General features: G+C 51.6%; 3 protein-coding genes across 3 annotated transcripts; 1 reads left to right on the forward strand and 2 right to left on the reverse strand.

Moving 5' to 3' along the window:
- Positions 1-2,729: 2,729 nt before the first annotated feature.
- CABS01_05949 (uncharacterized protein) lies at positions 2,730-3,050 on the reverse strand (the record flags this gene model as incomplete). Its single annotated transcript, XM_060539317.1, has 1 exon — positions 2,730-3,050. The coding sequence occupies one exon, from the start codon at positions 3,048-3,050 to the stop codon at positions 2,730-2,732; it is 321 nt and encodes a 106-aa protein (XP_060404712.1).
- Positions 3,051-4,755: 1,705 nt separating this feature from the next.
- CABS01_05950 (uncharacterized protein) lies at positions 4,756-5,442 on the forward strand (the record flags this gene model as incomplete). Its single annotated transcript, XM_060539318.1, has 1 exon — positions 4,756-5,442. One exon carries the CDS (start codon positions 4,756-4,758, stop codon positions 5,440-5,442), a length of 687 nt encoding a protein of 228 aa, XP_060404713.1.
- A 7,680-nt stretch (positions 5,443-13,122) lies between these two features.
- On the reverse strand, positions 13,123-15,041 carry CABS01_05951 (multicopper oxidase; the record flags this gene model as incomplete). The annotated part of the gene is made up of 4 exons (XM_060539319.1): positions 13,123-13,234; positions 13,314-14,459; positions 14,511-14,656; positions 14,715-15,041. 4 exons carry the CDS (start codon positions 15,039-15,041, stop codon positions 13,123-13,125), a joined length of 1,731 nt encoding a protein of 576 aa, XP_060404714.1.
- Between the last annotated feature and the right edge of the window lie 5,992 nt (positions 15,042-21,033).

A 21,033-nucleotide genomic window follows, 5' to 3' on the forward strand; every position in this document is an offset into this window, starting at 1 on the left:
ACGGTGGTGGGGGAGAACGGCGGCGGACGGGATGCGGGCAAGTGGTGGGCTGCGGCTTGCGGCTTGCGGCTTGCGGCTCTCAAGGAAGTTGGACGACGCCCACCACCGCACTCCATGTTCCTTCCTTCATCGATTGAAAAGATACGTTCCTGATTCCGATACGTACCAAGCTCGGATAGGTAAGCAAGGTGGATCGCTTCCTTCTTCCATTGCCCACTGTTGCCCCTTTTGGTGCAAGAGTGGGGTCTCGGGCCCCGGCAAGTAAATGGGCAAGGGGGAAGAGCACCACTTTTCGATCTCACCTCACCTCACCCCACGTCCGGTAGGGCCAACAGGTGGGCACGTACCGATCAAAGTGGGCACAACTTGCAAAGTGAGGGTGTTGTCGTCAAACGCCTTCCTCTCTTTTCCTGCCCACGCACCGTGGCACCTTAACACCGCCCAGCTCCTACCAATCCACCCAGTGCTATTCCCGTCCACCTCATCATGCTCATGTCAGAACAGGAGAGGAACGTACCGCCCCTTCACCTGAAAACTGTGGCACCCAGAATAGCTGTCTCTTGACTTACCTACCTCAGCAGGAAAGCGGATATTCTCGATACCTACCACGCCCGTCCGAGTAAGGTACTCCTCTAGTGTACCTATCCCTACATCGCCATCCGTATCCCTATTCATAGTGGATATGCAAGTTACAGCGCCCGGTACCGAGGAAGGTATCGTTATGGGAAGCTTGTTTCTCCATTCTTTAGCTGCATCTGGGAAAGCATAGACTGTTCAGCCGGTCTTTATCCAGGGAAACGGTCACTGATACTGGACTGTACCGTTCCCAAAAGAAACGAGGCCAACGCAGGTCCCCAAACACAAGTCCACTCACCTCTTATGGGCAGGTCAATCATCGCCTCTCGATGATGGTCGGTCAGCAACACGTACCTCAGTACACGGTCAATGTACCTTTGGCAGTACCTTACTTCGTACCTGGGAACTCCGGATACAGCCAGTAGGTAGGGTTGGAGTTGGAAGGCAAAAAATGTGCGGACGGTGCGGTGCGGGCCATGGATGTTCTGGGAAGATCCCTTTTCTATTGTCGCCAGGTCTACCGTTCTTCCCTTCCACTTCGTGAACCTGGTTCCGGTACGTACACGGCCACACGGCGAACCTTGGTCAGGGCAAGCGTGGCACTCGTGGCCTTGTCTCTCGGGGCTCGCATCCCCTTCCGCAGCCTTGCCTCTTCTAGTAAGGCGTCGAGGCAAGGGGTCCCATTTGGCGTCGTTTCCCCTTACGCTTATTCCTATTCTCTGGAGCCGGTTCAGAGCCTCGACCTCTTCTTAGTGAGAGGGGACTGCAGATCATCTCCTTGACTCCATCTGCCAGCTCCCTTGCCACGCCGTGCCATGGGCCGTCTCTCGAGCCAAATCTCCACTATCTTCCCGGATGCCGTGCTTCGACCTCGACCGTCGAACAGGCCATCGTCTATTGTGGGCATAGTCGACTTCCACCGTTCCACCGGACACGCGCGCGCGCGCGCACACGCTGCACCTAATTACCTACACCACTACCTCCATGCACTCACTGTACGCCCTGGCGGAAGCTCTCGCGGAGCCTCTCGCAGAAGCACAAGCGCGGCGACGGCTGCGGCAGGAACAGGAACGCGCTCTGGAGTTTGAACAAACGTCCCCACTCGTACCACTCAAGCGCCACTCCAGTCGGCTTCGTCTCTACTCCATGCCCTCTGTGTCTGTATTCCAAACATTCGATTACCAAACACAAGCACCTCTGGCAAAACAGCCTGCGTCAGCACGGTGCCACACGTCCTAGAGGACATCGCTTTCATCCGATACATGGCACATGCCGTTTGGAAACACTCGGATGGCAAAGACGGACAGTGATAGAACAGACCGACACACTCGTACGCATCCACGCACTCGCTCCATGCCTCACCTTACTTTCCTCTGTCTTGGGCCCTTTGCTCAGCTGTGCTGGAATTCAGATGCTTCTTTCACAAGCACCTTAATCGACTCTCCCGGCTCTCAGCACCGACACATTTCTTCCTTTTTCCAGAATAACCTGGAAGCCACAAGTGGTATCCGAATCAACGGTCCGACGGACAACGGCCAAACCAAATCCGATCATGTCTTTCATCGTTTATGTTTGCTCAGGATCCGGTCCAGGCAACTTACACACATCCTAGGCAATATCAGGCTGACGACCAGAACGACAACCGCAACACAATGATAAATCGCCCCAGAATGCGAAGTACGGTATACGGTGCTGCACTGCATGGCTTAGCACAGGACATTTTTCGATTTGATATGCGATCCCAAATTCGCTCTCGCTACCTTATCTTCCTTCATTCAACGTTTGCAGGCTTTGAGATTGGCCGGTACTTGCAACGGCTCATTGCCTGCCTCTTCAGGCTGACTCTGACAAGCTTCAGTTTCCAGAATACCATGCTTCCCTGCTGTCTTGGCTTGTGAACTCCAGGATCGCTGTGATGAGAGGGGCGTGGGCCTTGGCCACCGTGGAGGATGGAAAGGGCGTGGTCCTAGTCGGCCCGTACGCCATATTCCTCGCAAAGACGTTCAACGCGGCACATATGTGGAATGCATGCCTTATCTGGTCATTCATCCCAATACCTAGCGCCTGCCTCTGTTCCGCCGCAGTGGGCAGCCGGGCAAACGAGAGACACTCTTGGATGCGGCGTCTCGGAGCAGGTTGTGCCCCAGTCGCGGTCAGTCAGTAACCTGGTCCACCGTCCATATCGTGCTGCTGCCAGATAAGCGGTTGGGTATGGACGAGATACGTCTAGTCGGTGCATCGCTCACCTGAAAGTCGGCCGTCTTGAGCAGCGTGGACGGACGGGCTTGGTGGCGCACAGCCAAGCTCAACCGGCCTACCGCGTTAAGCCTCTTCAGGCCACCCAGACCCAACGTTGGTCGGCGCCCCATGGTCGACGAAGACCATGTTCGACTGATATCTGAGGCGATAGTGGTACTTTGCAGAAGCCCGTATTTGAGACGGATCTCGACGACGTTCTGCCGGGAGGAAACCATCTGCGAAGATCCTCATGTAGCTATCTAATGAGGATCCGATGCCTAGGCGACAGTCATACATTGTGCGGACGGAGCATTGGGCGGCCACCGAATGCCCGAGTCTCGAAATCATCCATCTTGACGGCAAGCTAGAAATGGATGACTTGCAGATGCAGCAATATCAGGTAGAATTGTATGCACACGAGAAACAAGCCGACCTTCTCGTTCTTTTCCTGGTATTGATTGCGATGATGGACGGGCCGCCATGGGATGTTGTTCGTCGATTCGCATTGCAACTGCTGTCTTGAACTGCCCAGGCCTTCGGGATTCCACATTGCACGGTACAGGATATGGTTAGAACAAGGACATTGTTCGAAATAGACCTTCGTGATGCTTTCCACAAGGTGCGAGCTGTCGTCTTGTTTGTCTACGGGCAAGGTGAAAACAAGGACGACAATGGAGATGTGGTGGGATGCTCTAGCGGATGTCAAGTCGTAGGTGAACCAATCACAAAATCGCCGGCGAGTCCGCGCAGCCCAAATGGCACCCTAGAATGGAAGTTCTGACCACTAATCCAAACCTCAGTAACTGGCCACAGGCTCTTCTTCGGTGCCTTTCGCCCTTCTACTGCAAATCCTCCACTAAGACCACTGCTTCACCACCGAACCTTAGCAGCCAGCTTTATCCGAGGGCGGTCCGCTGTCTATGCTATCCCCGTTGCCACCAGCGACAAGGGATTCCTTCTTCATGGGGCAGTACAGAGTACAGTGGTAGCAACGGATACTAGTACACAACACACGATGTGGCTTTTATCGACTCACAGCGCCTAAGATACCTTATGTTGTACGAGCCCAGGGCACTGTCGCATCCTCCCGGCGCCCAAAACCCAAAATACGGAGGGAAGGAGGGGGGAGGAAGAGATGGTGGGGGAGGGCTCACCAAGCCCAGGCTCTCGGAGACCAGGACAATCCTTTCCCGGCCGGCGCTCACCTACACTGGACGTGTTAACTCACTCTGTCCAACAACTCATCTCACCGCATCGGGACTGAGCCTCCTTATCTCGAAATCACTCACTCAATTTGGCTTCACTTGACGAAGCCGGACACGCGGGGGTCGAATCCTGTCATCGCAGCACATCGCCAGATTTCACACCCCGCTTCACGCCCTTCCCCTTTTCCATCTCGCACTTTACCTTTCGGGGAACAGCTTACCTTGCTTGACACGGCCTTAGCCTGCGATGCTTGTCTTCGTGCCTAGCGGCATGCTGATCTCCAACGGTCCCCTCCCCAATAGAAGAAAAGGAAACGAAACGCGACTAATCACTAGCAGGAGACAAACGGGCATCGTAAATCCTATCCGTACTCCCTCACGGAAATAGATTTGATGGCTTGGCTACTAAGACCTACGGCGGGATGTATTCTCTGCCCAGTGCCGGAGTACCCTCCACCATTACTCAACTCCGAGAGCAATCTGCACCCGGCTAGGTGTTGGTCCTGGTTTACCGCAAGACGCTATACATCTGTCCGGAGGGCAAACGATCGGAATCGGCGCCGCGGCTTGTCGTCTCATCCCGGCTCTATCCCTTCAGCCAGCCTCCTGGAGCTATGCATGAGCCCAACAGCAATGGTGTTGGTCGATCGCATTTACCACAACAGGCCTATTACCTTGGTATGGTCGAACGCCCTCTCTGTGCTACCTCGCAACTCTCCCAAGTCCCAAAGTATGGATGGCAGTATGTGAGACACATCAACGTCATTTCTATCTCGACCGGGAAGCTCTGCAACAAGGTGCCGCCATGAGCCACAGCCTTGGGCCTCCTGCCAATAACGAGTCATCTCTCTCCGTGCATCCGGACTCCATTGTTGGCCAACGGTGCCCAAACGGTCCAGGTGGAACACTATGCAACTCTGCTTCGTCTCCAAGTCCGAGTACGGCAGCCCAAACGATTATTCCTGCTTGCAGTACCGACGTTCCGGTCTGGAATGCTCCTCAACGCCGAATTTGGCCCAAGATGGTGCTTCCGTGCCGGAATCCAAGTGCAGCTTTGCGCCGGCTTCCACGGCGAACGCTGCAAGCTTTGCCTGCGTCAAACCATCAACAATGGGCCCATGAAATGCAGCCGCTCGCCCGTCCGACTTACCTTGGTGGGCCCAAGAAGCGCGCAAGTTTACCTGAGGCTCCGGCCGGTATCCAAGGCGGGGAGGAGGAAGGGCAGTCCCAAAAAAAACCCACTCACAAATCCAGTGCGGCTGTGCTATCGGACGTCCGACCACGCCTGCATGGCGTGCCTTGCTTCGTCCCTCTAGCGCGTCTAACCTCGACGGGGGCTCTTGCCAATTTGATCGCTGTTTTGATTGCAGAACTACTGCAGTTTTGCAAATGTGTAGTGGTGATGCTGATAAACCACGCCTAGCTGACCCGGTGCTGCTCCCTTGAACTACCGAAGCCTGCATATCATAGGAATCATTAACCAGGTACACACGACCATCCCATACTCTTGCTGACGATTCGGACCTGCCAGGTTGCAAATCTCTCCGTCGTATTTCAAAAAACGATGACGCTTCTGTATTACCATAAACACACTCTCTGAAGATCTTTCAGGCCAGAGGGGTGCCTTTAAGGCACTTTGAGGTTATCGATATTCACTTTTCTTGTTCATACTGACTAATGGTTCTGACAGGGAGTAGGGTCGTCTCTACCACCAACCGCTTGTCCTCTGAATTTCGTGGCACTAGACATTCATCATACGGTGGACACTCTTCTGTCCTACATGCACACTCCCATCCGCAGCACCGATCATTTTCCAGAACGTCCCCCGCCTCGAAGTGTCTTCCTTACGGTCGCTCGGCTATTCTGCAAGCCTATGGCCCGGACGTGCTCCCGGGCTAGTCGAGACACCTTCCTCGTAATCCTCCCGGAGGAACACCTCAGTCCTGCGATCGAATCCTTCCGCGGTTAGCATACCTCTCGAAATAGAAGCCCCTGGAACTCGTTGTACGCGAACAAGCTTGGACTCGGTCGAGCTTGAGACCTGCTCTATCCTTGCTGTGGCAGCGCGAACCAGTGTTTGTAAGCAGCTCCCACTACGTAGACGTCGAGATCTGGTGAGACTTTTCTTGACAACGGGTTCTAGTAATTAGACACTGACACTAGGTGCTGCGTTCTTCGGGGAATATTGTTAACCTCAGATGTATTTCTAGGGCTCGAACTGGCTTGCCTCGGAAGGTGAACTCGCAGATCATCTATTTGATCTCGTTTCTCCAGGATACAAGTCTTTGGCCTTTCTCATATTCCTACGGATATTTCGAGACATGGACTTCTGGTCCAAGACTGCTTTTCTAGAAGCAGTAGGTTGGCGGGCTAGGCAACCTCAACTACTCTCATCTCTTCCTATCCAATCACTTCAAACTACGGGTTTCCAGCTGTTTGCTTACCTGACATCTGACAATCAGGCCATCTTTGTGGAAAAAGCCAAAAGCTAGGCACATCTGGCAAAGCAACTTGATAACGACCCAAGCTGGCGCCATACCCGAGAGGCCAAATCTGTGGCCTTCGGGGCTTTCCTCTAGTATGTCAACCGATCAATCCGAGTGGACTATTACACGAAAATGATAGACGTGGCTGCATATTCCTTCTTTTCTGCCGAGGCTCAGTTTGGAAGAAGGCCTGCGCCTCTAGGTTGCAGTTGTCTGGCGATGCTACGTTGTCCAGCAGCTTCTTCATCAGCCTTATCTGTCCGCCCCTTGTTAGTGGAACCGCCATACAGTCTCTCAAGGAGTAGTCTTCTACCTCATTTTCTGCTTCTGACTGTGTTCCCCATGTCTCAGAGGGCCTGACCCAGGAAGCGCATTCGGTCCTATGAGGACATGAGCATGGCTTGTTTTCGCTGTCCACCAGCGACTCAACTCCAGGCATAAGCTTTCAGCCCCATCAACGGGCATATTCTCACAACTACCCACACAATCTTGAAATCGGGCGTCTTATTCCTGTCTGACCACCCGAACTTCGGTCCTTGGCTGGCGCATGCTTGTCCGAACATCGGGCGTGCAGGGCTTCCTCTCTCTTTCCTGGCCATGGCTTCCATATGCATCATTACATCCTGTCCCCAGCTCTGTATGGACTTTTGACTCTCCAGACAAGAAACATATCGTTATACCCCCCAGGGCCACGGAATAAGACGAATAACAACCTGATTTTCGTGGATCTCACACGCCCCTCCTTCTGCAGGACGCATCTTGGCTCCTGCCAGATCCAACTTTATCCAAGTTCCCGTGGTGCCGGGGCGCCGCTTGGTACGGGGGGCCTCTCTTTTCTTCCCAGTTTCTGCCCTACGTCGGGAAAGGGCATGGGACGAACGGACGAGAACGGCGTTTCTCCCGGCTCCAAGCCTGCGGTTTACTCCTATGCCGCTCGGCTCGGGGGACACATCTCGGTTGAATGATGCTGACCGCTTGCTGTTAAGTCTCTAGAGTTATGTGTGTTTTTGGGCTTTTTCTTTCGTCTCGTTTGTTTCGATCTCAAGTTCTCGGGACATTCAGAAGATCTCGTTTGAGGATCAGGAGATCTTGCGCTGGGAGTCTCTTCCTCTCTTGACTTGTCTTGACCGTTGGAGGTTTATCGAGTCCCGGGGGACTGGGATTGCTCAAACTTCTTCCTCAAAGGTTCGTAAATCTACGATATACATGTGAAGACACAACGTGCCCTGGCTGCTTAGCATTTGGGTCTATCATCACGAACAAGATCCCTTGATTAGTTACTATGCCGTCATTGCTCTACATGGAGCTCTAGGACTAAGATTCTGTCAGAGTTGGCATGTTACTCACGTTCTCTATTAAATTAGCATGTAAGAAAGCCGCTACTTCCACTCGAGACGGGAAACGGGTCAACTCCAGAGCCCGGATACCACAATACTCATCCAGCACTCTTATCAAAGCCCCGAGAATGTTGTGATCTATCCGATCTGGACATTACCGAAAGTCCATCAAGCCGTTGATTGTATCTTGGACGCAGACCCCCCCTCCTAAGTCCGAAAGTGTCCGTAGCCCACGGGCTATCGAATTTGTTTAGTTGGCTGTCTTGCTTATCAAGAATCATAACGCACCGAATACAAGCACTCCCTGTGTGTGCGTCTCTCTAGTTGCCTGTGTGTCTTTGGTTCTTGTGTGTCTATGTATGACTGCCCGTCCTCACCCTCCAGCAGCAGGAGCAGCAACAGCCATGTAAGTCAAAAGGTAAACATGGTCGTGCCCACTGCCTTGCAGCGTTCTTTGCAATTGGACGAACACGCAGAGACCGTATGTCCAGTCCTGCAAGCCTGCACTCATACACACGCACGCACACATACGCATACGTACACTTTGGCTGGTGCTTAGGTACCAGGGCTTACACACGCCCCGCCGCCCGCGCGCGCCTGCGCTCAGCCCATTCCCCCGAGGCGTACAGATTCTGACACGAACATTGGGAAAAGTAAGAGACGAACGGACGAGGACAGCAGCCAACGTCTCACGCACTTTGTCTTTGAACGAATCAAGAGTTGGGATTGAGGGGGGCGTTGTTGCTGACTAGAGTTCTTTTTTTTTGCTGTCAACTCTGTTTCTTCCCTTTCTCTTGTTGCTGTCTCTGTGTCTCAAGGCACTTGGGCTGCCTCCCCGGGTTGACCTCTTTTCTTGGTTTTCATCCCCTCTTTTTTTCTGTTTTTTTTTTCCTTTGGACCTCTGGGCCTTGGAACATGAACCTCGAATCCCATCGTTGTGGTACCCCGCGAATGAGCGGCGGAAACGAGACCGAACCTGATTACATGCTATCTTTTGGATCCAAATTACATCCGAGAGAGACCGTGGTTTCTTCATCTCTGGTTCCTTGTTATGTTACTTGGCTTACAAAACTTCCCACGCCCTTTTTCAAGGATCATAGAGGCAAGAAGACACCCCCCCCCCCCCAGTGATGTGGTGATATCTTTCCGAGACCCAAACTACGGAGAGAGAGAGAGAGAACGGACCACGACCACCAAGGCCTCCCTTTCTTCTTTTCCCGTCTTTTCTTAGTAGCTGTCACGGCTTTGAATGTTTCAAACGGGTTCTTCGACGGATCCCGCTAGATTCCCGTCTTCCCGCTCTCCCCTTGTCAGGTTTCGTTTTCTTCGAACCCGTGGAGATGGGAACCAGTCATGTTCGGGTCAGGCCAGCCCAGTCTGTGTCAGCCAATTCGTGGTTCCGGCGAACTGGGGCAGAGTTTGGGAAGAACCCCATGGATGCTGGTTGTTCATCTTCTCTCTGGGGGAGCATGGCCGTGTTTTGTTTCCCGTGTTATTGCCCCCCGCCCCCCTGCCTCTACTCCCTCTGTGTCTCTTTTGCTATCTCAATGATACACAGTTCTCATCAGAATCAAGGCGTACAGTCCACTCTCCACTCCTCGTCTTTCCTCAACCCAAACCTTACCAGCCATGTAAGAGAGCAGGTAAGATGGGAAAGCGGTCAAGCTTCTTCGGTGCCGCTGCGGGATGACATGCGTCAGCTCCGGTTGCGAGACAGGTTGTTGAGAGGAACGTGACGAATGGGAAGGGACTGATGGATTCCCCTTTCTCTCCGGTGTCGTATCCCGGAATCCTTCCTGCTCTTTTGTGTTTCCCAACTTTTCTAAGCTTGTCTCGGGTTTCTTACTGCCATTTCTAGAGCCTATCACATACTTGGTTTCCAACCAAGTTGACCGGAACTGGGAAGGTATCACGATATGGCATCATTCTCTTCTCAGCTGTGGGGGATTCCTCAAAACATTACCTCCACTCACTTTCTTATCTTCGGGATGGACTGGGCGAAGCTCGTCGTCCCCACGCTTCCGTCCCCTGGTCATCTCGCGGTCTTTGGGCTGTCCGTGGATATCGTCAACTTCATCACGTTGCATCACCGAAGGGAAAAGGCTGATCTCTGCTTACTTCCCTTCCTCGTATGTGTAGGGCCACCATCCATGCCGTGCTCCAGGAACTTGACCGCCCCCAACGTTGGTCATCGGAAACTTTATTGCGAGGAAGCCTTGTTCTTCCTCTTGTCTTTTTTTGCGTTACACGTCCTTGTGAGTGTGTGCTTGGTGTGGATTGGCCTCTCTCATGTCCGAGACATGACGGTGCATGTTCTGATGTAGGCAGGGGGCGCCAGATGGAACACACACACACACATATACACACGCACACATAGGTCTAGTACAGATGGACACACGCATACACCGTAGGGCAAGCAACAGCCCATTAGAGGTCCAGAGAGGTCTGCATCGGGTTTCCAGAGATGCAGATCACGGAGGTTGCACTGGCGTGGTAGGGCACGCCGAACCGCGCGCCCTTGATCTTGCTTTCCTGCAGTGAAGATCAAAGGTATATAACTCGAGGTAGGGTGGCAAAACTGTCCTATTACCAATCGCTTCTTTCCCTCTTTCTTCTAGTTGTTGTGTTGTTGTATCTTTCGTTCTTCGAAATACTCCCCTTCCCCCCCCTTATCCGACCTCCTCTGTAGCTGGCATCTGACAGTATCGCGGCTACCGTCTCATCGACTTTTATCTCTTTCATCCTTTCGATCCTATTCGCTATTACTTCCCTTATCTCTCATCTACCCATCCCGAAGAAGTATGGAACCTCAACCTGCCAATGATGTCCCAGATACTACGCACGATGATACCATTTCTCTCATGATTCTCGAATATCTTTGACCATCGATCATCATCACATCAGTTTTCCAGCTACATCACCGCGAAGCTTTATGCTGCTACCTCGGATACTTTTCCTCTCTGCATTGAAACAGAAACTAATTGTTGGAAATCACGCCGGCACCGCAAAGCTACGCCACGCCTCCCAGGCACTCTCAAATTCATTCGTGCAAGATGAGCAGACGGCAACGGGTCGCTGCGAAGTGGACGATGTTCCTCATCTTCATCCGTAATCCCTCCCTCCTCTGATTTCGTCTTCAAAAGAGAGAATTTGGATCGCTGTTCGACTCTCAGGACCCCGCCTGAGACGTTTCTTGGATGGAGGAGACCTCTTGCCCTTGAGGATACTGCTCGGCTACTGGACTCAGTACGTCAATAACTGCAACAATCCCAAGGCTAGGGGATATTTCTGTGCGGAGTCTCGATAATTCATGGCCAGTTCATCACGACTCCCTCTCATGCACGGCAAGTTAGTCGTGGGGACGGAAGTCTCGATTTATCTCACGACATTTACCACTTTTCAAACCGACAAAATGGGTCTGCCACTTGCACCAAGTCCACAAAAGCCATCACAACTCCGAACATCTGATCTATGACTCAAAACTCCCCGGAACAATATCCAGGCATCAGATTCATCCCCACAGTCTATCAAGATCCCCAAATCCTGCGTCTTCTTCTCACCAAAACCACCTCCGCGTCGATCCGACCTGGCATGCGATGTGAGGCCTGTTAGCATCACCCACCCAATTGAGGCTAGCTTCACAGACCAGTCAAGCTCTCAACGGTCGACTCTCGGCAACATCCGCGAAGGCTCTCTCTCCTCGGTCTTTCCAGACTAGATTTCTGTACGGAAAAGACTCCCGCCAACGCCACATTGCAGAGAACGGTTCAATCGCGTCGGTGGTGGTTGCACACACACCAACGCCGGAGCCACAGTGCACGCGCTCCCTCTCACGATCAGAATCTGCCTTAAATGCGCGCAAACTAGCTCATAGAGTTGCACAGAATTTGCTCGCCAAACAACACTTTATAAGGAACTCAGTCGATCTCATCCCAGGGATTTGTTCTCCTTGCCTCCTCTTTCCATATGGACTCATTCACGAAAACTCTCACGACAAATATCCCCCGAAACATGGCGATGGAACGCACTTTCACAGCGACATGACTGACTGTCTGCTGTGTGGGGGCGAGTTCGTCGTTCTACATGGTGGTGTTCGTCCGGAAACCAATGCTTTCTTGCCTCATAATAGCTTCCATCGAAGTCCTGGCACGCAGAGTTGCGTGTTTTGCCCTTCCTTCACCTCTGATTGTTTCGTTTCAAACCCTTAAGAAATGCGGAATCGCACGAAATGGGCACGTCATTGTCTGGCGTCCTTCTCCCAGTTTCTGTCTCCGTTTTTCGTTGTAGTCTCTATGAGATTATACAGTTCTGGGACGGACATTCCGACAAAACCCGAGGCGTCTTCCTTTCTGAGGAATATGGTAAATATCAGGCGGCAACATTCAACAAGATTCGGGAAGTATGAAGACGTGGGCTGATCAACCAGACCGCATACTCCTTCCTCGCCCATCCGAACCTTGACAGCCTTACCTACGCCACAGAATTAGGTCTTGCGGAGCTCGTTGGACGCTCCACTGCCATCTTTCTCAAATCTTTGATGATTGGGGAGATGTCGAGGTCTTTGGGAAATCGAAATTGTTCACGCTCCGCCGTATGACCGACCAGCCTCGGCATCAACAGTATCGACATGCGTCAATACCATCCGAACTTTCGCGCCGGCATACCCTACCTGTTCTGCTTTCTTCACTTCTGCAGACCAGAGAGTCCAACCGATTCACACACATACCTGTCAAGGGCAACGAGACAGGTTCTAACGGCTCACTGCTGCGGTCATGGCTCAAGCTCTGAATGTTCGACAAGCCAAGAAAATTCATGGTCACTGCAAAAAGTCAAGATGGCGAGAGTCAACAACTTCCTTCTCATTATCCCCATATTTTCCCACCTATTTATGTTTTAATACCTCCAACGTCCCCATCTAGATTTCTCAAAGGAAACCATCTCAATCTACCACGATCGTCAGACCTCCCGTGCCAAACCTCGGCGCTACCAAAACGCCACACCACAAGGGGAGCGAGACGGATGGGTGAAAGTAGAGGCAGTGGAAGAAGTCGCTCGTAGTAGAGCGGCCGTTATTACATATTAGCCCGACTGAACCTTCTCGTCACCCACCCTCACCCGTCCCCCTTCATCATCATCGTCATGAACTCCGACAAAACAATAAGTCATATGCATATCCACATGGCATCATGGGTACTATTTACGTGAACGGTACTGGGAGTACCATTCAAGAAGAGAAGAAAAGAAAAAAATTAGTAGGAGAGATGAGGTGTCAGGTCTCTATTACTTCGAGAGACCGGTGCGGCGGATGGTGCGTCCACGGAGCTGAGCAGGAGGGTGGGCCGGAGCGTTGTAACGCTTGGTGGGCGGCGAGGCGGGAGGGTTGTAGGCGGCACTACGGCAGAGTGTCAGTTTTCAAGAATTCTGAAAGAGATCGAAACGCCTTTGACGAACAGGAAGGGGAGAAAACTTACCCAGTGTACGTGGGGAAAGGCTCGAGATTCATGCCAGTCTGGTCAAGCACGTTGGCCGTGTTACCGGCAGCGTTGCCAGCAGTGGGGATACCCTGAGCGCGGCAGGCAGCCTTGTGGTCATCAGGGATGGTGAGGTTGCGGAGCCTCTCAGGAGCCTCGATAATGGTAGCGGTGAGACCCATCTCTACGTGCCACTCAATGTGGCAGTGGAAGAGATAGACGCCAGGGTTCTTGGCCTCGAAGCGCAGAACGGCGTGGGAGTTGCCCATGACGGTGACGGTGTCGCGGCGCGGGGGCTTCTGGTTGAGGCGGGCGCGGGCGACGCCGGGCCAGACGCCCGTGCCGGAAGCGGGGCGTCTGACGACCTGGAAGTGGTGGCCGTGGAGGTGGAAGGGGTGGTTGGCCTCGTTGTTGTTGTTGACGACGATGTCGACGATGTCACCGTAGTTCACGATGAAGGGGTGAACGGCACCGTAGACGAGGGGGTTGGTGTTGTTCTCGCCGGTGGTGGAAGCCGTGTAGAGGGTGGGCACCTTCTGGTCGACGTAGGGGGTGCCGTTTACGCAAGCGCGGGGGATGCCGTTCTTGTCGAAGCAGAACGCCCAGTCGTACTGGAAGACCTTGGTGGCGGCAGGGAGGATAGCAACGTCTCCATAGGGCTCGAAGACGGCATCGTCAGACGGGCGCCATTCCTTGACAACGTCGGTACCGAAGGCCCTGTCAGGGAACATGACCAGTTGTCCGGTGTAGTTGAAGGGCCAGCTCTGAGCAAAGTCCTTATTGCTGTAGTCGCGATTGATATCGGCGGCGATGAGGAAACCATAGTTGCGGTTATCGCGGTCAATACACTTGATGAGAACATCATAACGCTGAGCGGGAGCAATGCGCAGCATGTATGAGGTCTTCTGCTTGATGTAGGCAGCATCGGACATAATGACGTTCATGTCGTGAGAGTCGAAGTGAATCATGAAGGAAGCAAAGGCGGCGAAGTTGATCATGCGGATGCGGTAGGTCTTTCCCTTCTCGAACTTGAACTTGGCGCCGAGTCCATCGTTGACGACCATGTTGTCAGGGATAGGGGGCGCGAAGCGAGTGTTGGACGGAAGCAGCATGTTCTGCACTAGAGGAATGGTCTCCGAGTTGTACCTGCATCGAATTAGTCTAGAAGTCTCACTCGCATTCTCATGCAGCACTTACCAGTCTGAAACAGACAGGATGTACTCCTCGTCGTATTGCCCAGCATAGGGGTCCGCCGGGTCGTGAATAATCAGGGGACCACGCATGCCGTCGGGATACTGGCCCATGTTGTGGGAGTGCCACCAGTATGTACCGCCCGTATCAGCCTATATGATTTGGTTAGCTACGCTCTAAGGACCAGATCTTCATGTTGATTAGACTTACAGTGAACGAGTAGGTCATGGTCATATCCGGAGGGAGAGGGCATTGAGTAACCATGCTGGGGCCGTCCATCCAGTTGGTGCTGACTTGGTCGATGCCATGAAAGTGAATACCGGTGGTCTGGTTGCCAAGTTTGTTGGTAAGGTGAACAACGACGGTATCTCCCACAGTGGCCTCGATCTTGGGGCAGGGCCATTGGCCATTGATACCAATGACAGCCCTTGAGACATTGAGAGGGGCAGCGTTGACCCAAGTGGCCTCCCAGTTGTAGGTCACAGTCGCGGCAAGGGCAGTGTTGGCCCAAGCCAAGGCGAAGAGAGACCGCAACATATTGGGCACTCAAGACTAGACAGACCTGGTCTAGCGAGTGAAAATTAAGTAATTATGGTTACTCTTCCGGCGAACGAGTGGAGGAAGGAAGTACGAATGCAGGGGGGAAAGAAGGGAAGGGAAAGGCGCGAGTGAAGAGTAAGATCTCGTATCATAATCCGAAGAGGGAGAGCAAGAGAACTTATACAGGCTGAATGACACGAGGAGGATTTGGATGGCCAGAGCGTGGGAAGGGTGGAATCTGGACGCTGCAGCCTTCTCTTGGACTGGCCGGCCCCGGCTGCTTGGTAGAGGTGATGTTCTGACATGGTGCCGGGCTTGGGTTTGCCAAAAGTCGATCGATGCTCGGTCGACGCGAGACGGGCCACCGGAGCAGAACGGTGGCCTGGATGACATATGGCGTTGTGCTGACTGCTTGCACATGGCATGTATTGGAGTCGGGCATGGCCAGGCGTATAAGCCACAGCTTGGGACTAGCTCGATGCATGATCGGATGTCCGTTAGATGCAGCGAGCTAGGGGAGGGGGACGAGACCTTGTCAAGGCTATCTAGGATGGTTCGTATGATCAACTCGTGGGCAGGTGGGCACGAGAGAGCACGGTATGGCAGGTCCTCAGACGAATGAGTGTCGGGACAACAGTCAATATCCATGACTAGGGCCGGTGACTATCTACTCGGGGCTCTTGAGACACCGGCAACACGGCCGTGTATTCCTGAGCACTTGAAAGAAGAAATTCGTGAACTGTACGCGAGGGAAAGAAGTGCATGAGCAATCTAAGGTTACACCTCTCACTAAGAAAGCAAGGGGGTCATCAGACGTGCTCAATATGCGGTTGACCAAAGCCCTGGTGCCATCCGGGGTGCGCTAGCTAAGCAGAAGAGTTGATGAGAATAGTTGACAATCACTGGATATGTCTACAATTGGGTGGTGATTATACGCCACCATGCAAGAAGGGCTTTCTGCAGGGTAAGGAAATGAACCGGGGAGGCTACAAGGAACACAGCAGGAAGTGCTGGCGCGAATCCCTGGTCATGAAGAGACAAAACCTCACAGGAGATCTTTAAACAGCGACTTGATAGGCAATCCGTCGAGGCTGAACTTGCAGGCCACAACAGTTTGACTCGGGCGCCTTGCGAGAACGAGAGTTCCGGCCCATGTCGAAGGAAGCGTAAGACGGTTCTTCGGCAAGCAGACCACTCTCTGCGCAGGAGCAAGCTACCACCCACTTTCAAGAGTCAGTGTTCGAGTTGTGGGTGTAGGGGGAAAGCGCGAGGTTGCGAGTCTAGTTCGGCCGAAGCGCTCAGGTACACGCCGACGTCATGGCGGTAGACTTTACCCTCTCGAGGTTGGGCCGTCGTTTTGTGCGAATCTAGAGCCGAGGAAAGGAACGCTCTGGTGAGATGGGATGGTCGCCGGATTCCGTCCGCCGGATTTTTCGTCCCAAGAAGCCCGCGAGCGCGGGCAATGTGCAGTTCCGTCATCTTGGCAACAAACAGACGTTGGATGAGAAGTGAATCAAGAATTTGCTACCAGTATCCTAAACCTCTTTGCGGTGGCGTCGAAGAGTGTGGATTACCTCAACGTGTGTGGATCTGTCTCGTAGGAGAGCCAAGATTGGGGTTGTTGAACCAGGTGAACCAGGTCTTGGTGTTAGGCCCAAAAAAGTCCATTTGTGCTGCCGTTATGGTCAAGAATTGGGTTCCAAGTGCCTTCCGGTGACCACTTGACTTTCAATTCGGAAACTTTTGGGCCTTGCCGTGTACGACAAGGCTTCTATGCTGCGGTGAAAGGTACGACCATTTGAGAGTGTACGCCCACGGGTGTGCCTGTGTATGGGTATTGTCTGATTCCCGTCCCTCTCTGTGGATGGTCAGGATACATACACCGGCCGCTGTAGTGGCATCGCGGTCTGCAAGAAACGTGTCAGGCCAATGATGAGCTGGCGCTAAGGAACAAAGAAGAGAGACCGCCGGCCGGGATTATCGTTGGCTGAATCAGACTAGACAGACGACCTCGCGAGTACCGCACTGGCATGTTGAAACCCGTAGATTTCTGATTCAGCTGGGGCGAAAGTTGGTTATGGGCGCAGCAGAGCCAAGCTGCCAACTTGGCAGGGCAGGGAATATGCACAAGCCAGCTGTAGTCATACTGCCTTGCTTTGCTGGCGTTGGCCCATGCGCATGTAAGCAGTGCGTTGTCGGGATCGTGCGAGTAAGCGTGTATGGATGAAGATATTGTCAACTTGGAAGCGTCCGAGTAAGGTGAAAGTAGTTGTTGTTGTTGGAGGAAACGTCCTAGGCAATGGGACGGATGACGGTACGTATCGGAGGATATGCTTATGCCTGAGGCTCTTAGCTCATTCCCACAGTTCCATTGAGTAAGATACTTACTTACCTTACCACGGTACTGAAGGCAGCATCCCATACATCCGTAGACTAAGGCAGTCGGTAGGTAGCTCAGTACTCCGTACCTTACCTTACGTGGAGATGGTTGAGAAGGAGGAGAGCCAAGTGCCCTGAGATGGGAAATTTCCTCCCGCATTAGCGCTGGCGGGATCGTATTCCCCTCCAACCTGAGGGCCCCTCTTCTCCCGTTTCCCCGTTCCCCTTTCCCACCCTCAAAATAGAAAAGAGCATTGGGAAGCAGCTTGCAGCTGCACTTACCGTCGGTCCAAGAGGCTTGGTCCTTCTTGGACCGGTGCGCCTTACCTTAGTTGCAGTAGCATCAGATTCACCTTCCAGTCCGTTTGTCCTTGTCGTCCCACTACACTTACGCCAAAACGGCGGCCAGGGGACTGCAACCAAGCTTCAACTACGAAAACCGTCGTGATCAGGCCGGCAACACAGGGATTGTATCCGTACGAGTACCTAGTCGGGGATCAACAGATCAGTGATCGACCACGGCACCATTAACCGACCTGTTGCCAGCCGGAGATCCTAGTGGGTTCTATCCGTTCACGAAACCTACCTTGACCGGCACCATCTTACTATTGGGCCGGCTTTCAAGGTTGCCCTCTTTGAGTCCGAGTCCGAGACCTTCGTCGCCTATAGCTTACATCACCACTTTGTCTGTTCGTGTCACTGACCTCTTCTACTTCATTTCCAGAAGTAGTACCTGTATCCGTTTCGAACAGAAAACACTGAGTTTCCGGCCCGCCCAGTCCGTTCATTGCGACCCCCTTCGAAGACCGTGGACCGCTTCTTTGGCTCTGTAATGGCGATTAGATTCACATAATCAGAAGTTTCGACCTTTATGAACAATCGGTTTGACAGGAATGACAAGGTCACGGACTTCATCCGCGTCTGGCACACTTTGCGGGTTTGATGATCTCTGAATATCACGCAATAGAAACGCCGACGTCACCTAAAGTGTCCATGCCTCCCATGTGGCCATGTCCAGTTCATGGCACTGCATACAGTTCACAAGTGAGACCAGCAGTTTCTCTGCCGTCTGCAATCGCAAAGTCGGTCTCCTCAGTACTCGACATTCACTTCTTGTCGTTGTGGAGTGCGATCATCCACCTCACCGAACACGACCATCCGTACAGTCTAACAGAACGGCGCCCTGGCTTTTCAGGTGGCCCGTAAGCCACACCATCCAAGGGCTAAGGCGAGATGCGACCACCACTTCGGCACCCGCAGCACTATTACTTGGATGCCGTTGCAACAACCCTCGGCATCCTTGACCCAGATCGACCATCCATCTGATTGCCCGCTAATTAAATGCGACATGCCTTGTCATGACATGGCCCTAACTAGCACGTAAACAAGAGCTCCGGGCCCCCGGCTTGTCAAGCATGCCCTGGACTAACAGCCAAGTGGCACTTCTCCCTTCCACTGTTTAACTCCATCGTTTTGCATTACTAGAGGATTGCCGTAGTACATATAGACGCTACCCTACCCTCGAATTCCGCACTATTTAACCTTAACCCTTTTTATAAATTACCTATCCTTTCCTCTATTCTACCCTCTCCCTCGTTAAGAAATTACTAAAATCGCAGTTTTAATAGCTTATTAATAAACTAATATTATTATTTAAAAATAAATAACTTATACTCATATATAAGTACTAAGAGTTTTATTATTATAAAAATAATAATAAATATATTAAAATACTTAAAAAAGCTTTTTAATAGATTTTTAATATTATTTAAGGCTATAATCCTCGAGTTATAAAAAGAAGCTAAAGTACTATATTAATACGGCCCTATCCGTTTTATTAATATTAATAATAATCTTTTTAATATAAAATATATTACTAATACTCTATAACTACGTTATTACTCTTTATAAATTATATTTAATATTAACGAGGATTTTAATATTATTTCTTAGTTCGTCTCTTAGTTTTTTTATTAAAGCTATTATTATAAGGTTAGTTTAGTTATTAATATTTTAATAAGTATTTTAACTTAATTTAAAAGCTCTTATAGCCCTTAAAAAGAGGCTTTTAAAGGACTTATAATTAAACTTTTTATTTATTATAAATAAAGCTATTATAATTAAAACTATAGTATTATAAACCTCGATAATAAGTAATTAGTAATATAGTTATCTTTTTTTTATAATAAGTTTAAAAAAGTATTTTAATTTAAGTACTAAGTAAGTACTATACTATTTATTAAAACTATATTCTTATACTTATAACTTAAAAAGAATTAATTTTCTTTAATAATAAGGTACTTAGTAGGCACTTCTCCCTTCGCTTGATGGCCCACTCACCACTATTTAACTCCCCTGACATCCGCCCGAGAATGGCTACTCGTTTGACAGCATACAATTTTGTCACTCGCCAGCCTGGTCCGAACGGCGCGTTTAGAGGTTTCCGTCCATCCAAGACACATCCGCCCGTGGGTTCCGCTTAATCGGCTGGCCAAATTCGCGCTGCCGAAGCTTCTCAACGGCACGGGCCAGCACCGCGGCGTCTGTCTACAGTTCTGCGTTACACATGCTGGTTGAGGTACCTCCGCCACCATTACATGGAGAAAAGTGTTGGCTTGAGCCAGACCTTGCGAGCCTCTTTTACTTCATGCAGGTAAGAAAAGATCCCTCGGAGAACACGTCAAACCTGCTTTGGGGCCTCGAGAATCCTGCACATTGGAGCAGCCTAAGCAAAGCTGAGCTGGATGAATTGGGAAAACGCTTGATTACCCCAGGCCTTACTCAACAGCTGAGCCACTTAGCAGAGGGATTCTACACACGCATATGCACGGATCATAGAAGACCAAATGTCTCTCTCTTTGATGATTCTCTTTGTTTCTGCAATCCCCGCTGCCCATATTTCCGTCTAGCTCGTCACTGCCTCTCGCTTCGACCGGACCATCCTGGCTCGTTGTATACCCTGTCGCCAGCCTGAGCTGTGTTTCTTCTTCCTGCTAACTAAGCTTCAACGGCTGGTGTCACTCAACTACATTCTTAACGAAATCTTTCAAGTCATCTCAGACGGAGCATGAAGTACCTCAGTGAGCCCAGCTCTACTACTTTGGTGCAACAAAGCTGGCGTCCTCACAGCAAAAAGGTTTCAAGGTTTCCCCAACACCGCTGGCCCAGAGCCTCAGTATCTCATCCAAGTCCAGTAATGAGTTTAAGTGATACTCGTGTTGTACAACCCATATTGGTGGCTCAAGTTACTCGATGCCAGGCGCCCAAGAAATGCTGCATTTCAATGCAGCTAGCGAAGTTGTGCATTCCAACAGAGACCATGATCTTGTTTGACGGCTTACGGCTAATCAGCAATCGACGCTGAACATTAATACTAGTGGAGGCGTCAACATCCAGAAATACGGTCAGCTTGATGCTCCCCCTGGACACCGCCTATTTTGAGTGCCGAGCCCGACATATCCAGCTTCCTGACGATCCTGGCGAAGTTACCTAAAGGCTCCTCTTTCAAGGCAACAACATCTTGTGGAAAGTACCCAGACGCAGATGCAACGCAGAGGCTGATGCACACCTCAGCATCGTGCATGCGCCCTAGACGGAAATATTGCTGAGC

The sequence above is a fragment of the Colletotrichum abscissum genome (genome assembly GCF_030869225.1).
Source record: "Colletotrichum abscissum strain IMI 504890 chromosome Unknown Scaffold_12.1, whole genome shotgun sequence".
Classification (NCBI taxonomy): Eukaryota; Fungi; Ascomycota; class Sordariomycetes; order Glomerellales; family Glomerellaceae; genus Colletotrichum; species Colletotrichum abscissum.